The sequence below is a fragment of the Ursus maritimus genome, unplaced genomic scaffold (assembly GCF_017311325.1).
Source record: "Ursus maritimus isolate PB19 unplaced genomic scaffold, ASM1731132v1 scaffold_2, whole genome shotgun sequence".
Lineage (NCBI taxonomy): Eukaryota > Metazoa > Chordata > Mammalia > Carnivora > Ursidae > Ursus > Ursus maritimus.
Window position 1 is genome coordinate 36,812,592 of NW_024424452.1, and position 8,073 is coordinate 36,820,664.

Below are 8,073 nucleotides of genomic sequence, written 5' to 3' on the forward strand. Positions count from 1 at the left end.
AACCCCAGCCCTGATGAGGGGTCATCGCACTTCCTGTTAAGGTGGGGAGCCAGGTGCTGGTTCCCCACTTGGAGCCCAGCCTGCCCTTGGGCTCCTCCAGGAGGGCGCACTTGCTTGGGGGCTCCCTGGAGGCGGATGGCCCAACTCAGAGGCAACCCGCTCCACCAGAGTGTCCTGGCAACATCTCCCCCTGCCCCCCCCCCCAGATGTGTCTAGGCATTGCTCCCTCCTTCTGTGGGGGACCCTCTGCTTACTGAAGGGGAGGGAGAGAGCAAGGGAGAAAGCGAGGGACAGAGGAGGGAGAGGAGAAGGAATGAGGGGAAGAAGCAGGGGCAGAAGGAGGGGCAGGGAGCATAGGGAGAGCCAACCCTGGAGGACAGAGGGAGGAGGAAGAGGCCCAGAGAGTGGGAGGGGGGCTGCAGGCGGGAGAGCAGGCAGGGGGAGTGGCAGGTGAGGGAAGGCCCGGATTTGGATGTGGTGCTCACCTGAGCTCAGTCCCCAGGCTGGTTCCCAGGCGAGCAGGAGACCAGTGTGGTGTTTGTTTTTTGATAAAACCAACCCAAGGCATCTACTGTAATCTGGTAATGACACAAGGGTCATCAAAACAACACGAGCAAGTGTTTCAGGAGCTGCTCCCCATAAAGGGTGCCAAAAAGCCAGCCAGCCAAAACCCCATGCCACCTTCTCAAAAACTCGCTTCACGGTGAATTTCTAGTTGGAGACACTTTGTCAGCAGTCCTTCAGCGTGGCTGGACCTAGCTGTTTTCTTGACTTTTAGAACGAATCTCTGTGTGGGCCACCATCAGGTTCAGACTCCTGAAACCTGCCACAGAGCCCTCAGTCCGCACATTCCACGGGTTGCAGGGAACACCAGGTGGGAGAGGACGGGGTCCCAGGCGTGGGGGGCTGCGGGGGGGGGGCAGGTCCAGGAGGTCAGGGCCCCAGCTGCAGAGGAGGGGGCGGGGGAGGGGCAGTCCTGGGGGAAGGGGGGTGTTAGCTGGCAGACCCCCTGTGGGCACTGGCCAGTGACTCACGCCCATCATGGCCCAGAGACCTGCCTCTCATTGCTTTGCTTTGCTCCGTCCTGCAAGGACGACTCACAGAACCAGCAGTGAGTCACTCAAGTCAGCTCCCGGGGGTGCAGAGGCCTGAGTTGCCTCAGCCCGAATCCGGGAGACCTGGTTCTCAGGGGAGGGAGGGAGGGGTCAGACCACTCTCACATGGGCGGGTTTCTCCTAGCTAGCCCAGTTTTGGAAACCCAACAGGCAGGTTGGGGGCCTGGAGTGGCCCTGCAGCCCGCTGGGCCTCCCGATGGGAGGGGGGCATAGGAAAGAAGTGCAAAGGCCAAGGGTCAGAACGCTGAAACACAGGTGAACAGGACACCTAGGTCCCTGGTGGGGCCACCAGACAAACACCCACCTCCCCCATTTTAATCCCAAGTGTACCCCTGCTTCCCAATGTCCCCATACCTGGAAAAACAGGAACGGGGAATAAATAATTTATTGAAATTGAAATAAATAAGATAGGCGGGCAGGGCTACAAATAACCGTAAAAATCGTTAACACATATATACACACAGAAAGGTGCTCCCGCGGGCGGGGCGGGGCCTCGCAGCAGAGGCGGCGGTGCCGGCACGCGGGCGCCCCCCGGAGGCAGGTGGCTCACTGACGACGCGCGGTCAGGCAGCTGGGGCACGCGGCTGCCCGTCTCCCAGATCCCTACCGCGCGCGGCCCCGGGAGGGGCTGCTCCCCTGCGAGTGCCCGCGGAGCTGCACGCCCTGCACGATCCTCATCACCCAGGAGCGGTGGGAGGCCAGGCTGATGTAGACCCCGGGCCGGTCACGCTCCGCACAGCCCTCGCCCCAGCTGATGATGCCCGCCAACAGCCAGGTGCCCTCGACCTGGCACATGAGGGGGCCCCCGGAGTCACCCTGCGGAGAGGAGGCAAGGTCAGGGACCCACGTGGGTCAGGGCTGGACAGAGCCCCGGACCTGACACAGCAGGTGGCAAGGAGCAATTCCCTTGGGGGTGGGTTTCTCTGTCGGAGGAGGTGCTGGAACCCAGCAGGACTGGGCCAGACAGGCCTTCGGGCTCGCTGCTGGCGAGGAGCACCTTGTGCCAGACCTTCCTGCTCACGGCCCCCGAGCCACACTGGCATCCTGGGTAGCAGAGAAGGAACCACAACCAGGACCTTAGTGTCTGAACCCGGGTGTGGACCATTCCACCACCGCTGTCCGCTACCCCTGTGATGGAGCTGAAGCTGGTTCTGGGGACCAGGACGTAGGAAGCCTCTCAGGAGAAGGCAAGCTCCCAGAGAGTGGGGTCCGGCACCCCCAAGACGCGCAGTAGACGCCTGGTGTGCAGCCCGACAGATGGATGCCTGAGCCAACCGGATGGACGCCGGTTCTGTAGGCATTTGGGGGGCTCGCGGGTCCCAGCTGACGTGGGGGGTGGGCAGCCGGCAATGGGGGAAGAAGATGGGGTGCTCACCAGACAGGCATCTCGCCGCCCCTCCAGATAGCCAGCACACAGCATATCCTCGGTGATGGCTCCCTGCCCCGCTCCCCGCCAGTACAGGCGGCTGCAAATTTCTGAGTCAATGATGGGAACCTCCAGTTTCTGCAGTGTCTGGGGATGCGGCAGGGGCACTGCGGGCAGGGAGCAGAGGGTCAGGCTTGAGAAACCCTGTCTTCATTGTCCCCACGACCCCCTCCGCTCCCCCTCAGAGGCAGTTCTCAAAGGCTAATGGATCAGCTCTCCCAAATGCCTGTGGAAAACCCCAATCCCAAGACTCCACCTCTGGGCCTACCTGGTGTCACTTCTCTTAATTCTTCTAGATTCTGGTTAAAGTCCCATTTTTCTTACACTTTTTCCTCTTAGCATCCCCCCATTTATCCATCCTTCCATCCATCCATCCATCCATCCATCCATCCATCCATCCATCTTTTTCTGCTTCTTTGCCTCTTCCTTTAACTGCCTGGTGTCTCTAGATGATGTTTTCCAGACTTAGTCTGACAACTGTATTTTTGTTAAGGAGACTACATCCTTCTGGAACTTTCGCCTGCAATCATGGCACGCTGCCACCAGGAGGTGCCTGTTCCCCCTTGGGAGTCTCCAGCTGTCTTCCTATCCCCGCAGTCAGCCTGGCCCCACACATGCTCCTTCCAGCCCCTCCTCCATCACTTAATGGCCTCACTGATCTGGCTGCTGCCGCCCCAGGACGGCACCACAGATCCCTTTTAACTAGAAAGGACCTACAACTGTCCACCTAGCTTTCTGTGACTTCCCACCTGCAGCTCACTTTTTGTCTGTGTCGTCCGAAGAGTCTGTTTCCTTCTGCTATGCCTCTGGCCTCCACCCTCTGCTGTGCACTGTTCCTGTGTCTCCAGGAGCCTTGCTAGCCCGACCCCAGCCACCCCTGGCCAGCCGGTGGGGAGCAGCCGCACCTCCGTCACGGATGCTCCCCCAGCCTGCAATCCAGCAGCGCGTGTTTGGAGAGAGACGGACGGAAGAATCAGGCAGGCAGATGGGCAGGACTCGCTCGGAGAAGTGGACGGAGCGCTCAAGGCGCACCAGGGCGATGTCTGCACGGGAGCCCTCTTTCCAGGAGTACACGGGGTGGGACTGCACCCAGGCGATACCCACCTCCTGGGACCTGGGGCCCGGGTTCCCCAGCTGCCAGGCCCCCAGCAGCACAGAGAACTGGGATGGCTTGTTGAGAGTGCTGGCAGGAAGAGGAAAGGGGGTAGGGTCAGTCAGGAACCCGGGGCGGGGGGGTGTTGCTGGGAAGGGTCTCGGGGACAACATGCTTATGGAGGCCCTGAGAAGCAGTGTCTCTCTTCTGAGAGGCCGCGAGACGGGACAAAGACCTGGAGGCTGGGGCTGAGTGGGGAGCATGGGGTCCAGCGCAAGAGACTGGCCGCACATACCCCTTGAAGCAGTGGGCGGCGGTGACCACCCAGCGGCTGGTGAGCAGGGTGCCTGCACAGTGGTGGGTCCCGTTCTTCTGGATGCTCACGACCCAGGGCCACTCGGCATCGGTGCTGTCCTCACCACCCACGATCCGGTTAAGCTGCTGGGGCTTCCCACAGGCTGGGGGTGCTGGAGGAGGAGGTCACATTTTATCATCCCCGGGGCACAAGCCTCCCGCCCTGTCCACGCCCCGCACTGTTCTTCCCCTGGCCATTCCCTGCCCTTCCTCTGCCCTCCCCTCAGGCTGGCCTTCCCTCTGCGCTCCTCTCACCTGCTGGTGCTGCCCTGCCCTGGGCCCCTCTCCTAGTCAGAGTCTCTGCTCTGCCTTCCAGGCCCCCTTTGCTCTGCCTTCCTCTCCTGCTTGACCACCCCTTCTGACCCCCCCCCCGCTCGGGGGGGCCCCACTCACCAGGTATCTTGGCAGCATGGAGGGAGGCTGAGGGCAAGAGAAGGAAGGGTCAGGCCAGTGGAGAGGAGCCCCCCAGTGCCCAGGGCAGCTCCCCAGACCTCCAGGGTGGGGCATTTCCTGGAGCCTGGGTAGGGCTGACAGAAACCTCAGGCTCTCTCTAAGCTGTGGCCTTACCCTCCCACCAGCTTCCTGTCCGTCTTGTGCCTGTGCTCCGTCCCACCTGCCTGGGGGAGGACGGCTGGCTCCAGGGTGCCTCTCACGGAGGGTAAGAGTCGGGGAGCACCTGCCTGACCCTCTCAGGCTTTCCCCCCAGACCTGAGGCTGTGGCCCGAGATCCCCTCAACCCCAAGCCTGAGGCCTGGAACAGAAACGTGTGGACCTAAGTGCTGGGAGGGGGTTGGAGGAAGAGGACGGAAGACGGTGATGAGGATGAGGAGGAGGACAGAGGAAGATGAGGAGGACGCTGACGGATAGGAACGGGAGGGCTGAGGTGTGTTGAGGTCGGGGCGCTGGCGCAGCCTGTGCCCAGCGCCTGCCTCAGTGTGTCCTGCAGTCCTCTGCTGGCAGCCACAGGACAGGGCAGAGAGGAGCAAGCGAGCACAGAAGGTGAGGGAGAGACGGAAGACAGAGACCGGGTGCAGGCAGGGCTGGGAAGGAAGGTGCTGAGTACGGAGAAGGGAAGCGGTGGCCCTAGAGGGGCAGAGGAGGGAGGGGTGGCAGGTCCTCAGGACTCACCTGCAGAAGCCAGAAGCAGCAGGGGGGTTAAGATTCTGAGACAGCCCCCACCTAGGGCCGGGGGAGTTCTGGAAACCACCATGGCCAGCAGGGGCGCAGGAAAGGCTGGGAGAGCAGTCCGGCCCGCGACAGGAGTGTGCAGAGTTCCCTACAGGTCACCCCAGGTTTTATCCTGGGAGGTGGAATGCTGTTGGACCAGTCCCCCAAGTGAGTGAGTGGCTCAGTCCCTGCCACCCCAGGCTGTAGGTCACAGGAGGGGTGGGACTGCTGGGAGGAAATGAGCCGTTAAGGGGACTGGGGGCTCTAGCTGAGACCCCTACCTCTGCCCTGGAGCAGTGGACTCAGGGCTCTGGACCCTGGCTCCAGCTGTAGGTCCAGGATCAACCCTGTGGAGGAAAAGGACCCGGACCCAGAGGTCTAGGCCAATGCCCTTGACACTGACTGGGAAAGCTCCCCAGTTTGGGTGGGGAAGGGAACACCTGGGGCCTGGGTCTGCAGCAGCTGAAGGCTAGGTTATGGAGTCTGGGCAAGGTCCCAGGGCCTTGGGGAGAAGGGGGCTGCCCAGAGGCTCAGTAATGGCTCCTTCCTCCAGGGGCCACCATGACTCAGCCAGGAGACCTGACCGAGCCCTCCGCTCTGGGATCCCGTTAACCCACTTCCCAGAAAGCTGTGCATCAGGCCCCCAGTGGCCGCCTGATGGGTCATATGGGCCCTGTCACTCGGTGGCGAACAACTCACCCCTCACCTGGACTGCAGGGAAGCCCAGGCGGGGCCAGCCAGGTGCCCAGGTGGCTGACTGACGTGGCTGCCTGGGAAGGGCTGGGATGCCATCCCCCATGCCTGGCCTGGCCCATGCACTCTGAACGGTCAGAGGGCAGCTTGGCTCCACTGGAGCAGGGAGCCTGGGGGGAGCACCAGATGAGACCTTGTGACCCGGTGTCCCTACCAGTTCCTCCCTGACTCAGCGCCCTGCTCCCCTAGCAGGAGGGGCGGGCCAATTCCTCTTCTGAGACCCACTGTGTCTCTGTCCTTTTGTTCATTCGATCCTCGTGCTGGGAAGGGGCACGAAACAGCGGGGCATATGGTGTGCCCCACATCGCTGCATCTCGGGCTCAAATCCCCTTACTGTTCCTGCTCTGCAATGAGGAAACCGGGGCCTGGTGGGGAGGGGTGGAGCTGGGGGAGGCTGGTGGGGAGGGGTGGAGCCTCGATGTGAACCTCAATCTGGAGGCGGGTGACTGGATGGGACTCAGTAGATCCTGAGGGATCTCGGTCCAAGGGGTGGGTGGTTTTCACCCAAGGTCCTAGCTGTGGGGAGCCTGAGGGCCTCAAGGGGCCCAAGGAGGCATGTGACTCTGGCAGGGCGACCGGTGAAAGCTGCCCGGAAAAGGAGGAACCTTGAGACAGAGGCTTGCAGGGCAAGTGGGAGTGGGCCTTGCAGAGACTCAGGTAGGAGGGCTTGCAAGAGAGAGGGGGTCTGGGGCTGGGAGGAGCTGGGGGCCAGGCCAACTCTCAGTGCACCCTGCTGGGCAGACCACCTAGGCCTCTCTGGAGCTCCCCAGCTTGGCCAACATGCTCTGTCCCCACAGCCTGTGTGTGGGGGGGCAACTCCCGTGCTGGTTCCCAGAGGCCAGAAGGGTCCGGCGGCAGGAGAGTCAGCAGCCAACCCCCTCCCCCTGGCAACTGACCGCCTACCCCCCCCCCACCGAGACTGGGACTGTCAATACCAAAGGATCATCAGTGTGTTTTACTGACGCTCCCCCCCCCCACTTTGGTGGGAAGGGCAGGAGACAACCCAGGATTAAACTGCAGCCCGAACCACCCCTCCGCATTAGGGGGAGCCCCTGTCACACCCCGTCTGCCCACAACAGCCCCCAGCTGATGTGCTACTCCCAGGACTGGAAGGAGGGGGCTGCCGGAGAGCACAGCGGCCGAGGTGAGGGGCAGGTTCTGTGGTGCTCCCCCTCCCCACCTGCTCATGATCCTGGGTCACCCCTGTACTCCATGAGTAGCCTCAGGCTCCCCCAACCCACTCCCTTCCTGCAACTAAGGTGATCGGCCTCCCCGGCTCCTTTGATAAGCATTTACTGGGCAACTGCTGTATGTCAGGCCCTGTGCTGGGCACTAGGACACAATGGTGGGTAAGACAGAAGTCCTACCTCAGGCAGCACGCATTTCCCCAGGACTAGGAGATGGAGCAGGTGAGGGTGGTGAGGAGTCAGGGACGAGAGCAGAGGGGAGTCTGGAGGATTCTGCTGGGACAAACTGCTCCAGACTGCTGTCTCCCCAGTGTCCTTTGTGTAACAGCCTTTCCTGACACTTGGGTCACTGCCCAGGTGACCCAAGGGGCAGGTGTGTGTCCTGAGACGTGCTGTCCCCAAGACAGGGTGGCCAGGCAGAGGGCCTCAGGGGAACGAACTGGCAGGTGCACAGGAAGTCCCGAAAAGCCAGTGAAGGCTCTGGCACGGGTCTTAAGCAAGGCCCAGAGACCGGCTCCCCATTTCCCAGAGTGGGGGCCTCGGTGTGATCCAACATTCAACAAAAGATTTAGGCAGTGCCTACTGTATGCTGGAGCCACGCCAGGCGTGCTGGCTGGGCACCTCTTCGCTCGGGTGCCCCCTGCCACCCACACGGCTGTGTATCTGCGGCGCCATCTCAGGGCCACGGCTGATGTGCAGCGAGGCGCGCAGGATGCACGGGGCTGCAGAGCTGGGGCTGGCCACGCTCCACCCAAAGAAGGGGTCCACCCACGCCACCACAGACAGGGCAGATATCCACCCCGGGCTATCTGTCCATCTCCAACCCAAGTCTACCGGTGCCCGCCATGTGCTGGGTGCTGCCGTTCAGTGAGCAAACCAAAACCAACCCCGGCCCCTGTGTCAGGGACGCTGGGGGAAAGAGAGAATAAACAATAGGAATCTGATGGATGGATGATGGATGGATGATGGATGGATGGA

General features: G+C 62.0%; 1 protein-coding gene across 1 annotated transcript; it reads right to left on the minus strand.

Moving 5' to 3' along the window:
* Positions 1–1,502: 1,502 nt before the first annotated feature.
* Positions 1,503–6,746, minus strand: LOC103668796 (serine protease 22). Its single transcript, XM_040635487.1, has 6 exons — positions 5,117–6,746; positions 4,382–4,408; positions 3,930–4,101; positions 3,447–3,724; positions 2,491–2,648; positions 1,503–1,931 (listed from the first exon to the last, which is right to left on the minus strand). The coding sequence occupies exons 1-6, from the start codon at positions 5,196–5,198 to the stop codon at positions 1,719–1,721; spliced, it is 930 nt and encodes a 309-aa protein (XP_040491421.1). The 5' UTR covers positions 5,199–6,746; the 3' UTR covers positions 1,503–1,718.
* Positions 6,747–8,073: the final 1,327 nt, after the last annotated feature.

Coding starts and splice junctions, on each gene's coding strand:
- LOC103668796 (XM_040635487.1), bottom strand. CDS start 5,198: ATGGTGGTTTCCAGAACTCCCCCGGCCCTAGGTGGGGGCTGTCTCAGA. Junction 4,102..4,381: donor CCATGCTGCCAAGATACCTG/GTGAGTGGGGCC, acceptor CTCCTCCTCCAG/CACCCCCAGCCTGTGGGAAG. Junction 1,932..2,490: donor GGCGGCGAGATGCCTGTCTG/GTGAGCACCCCA, acceptor TCCTCTCCGCAG/GGTGACTCCGGGGGCCCCCT.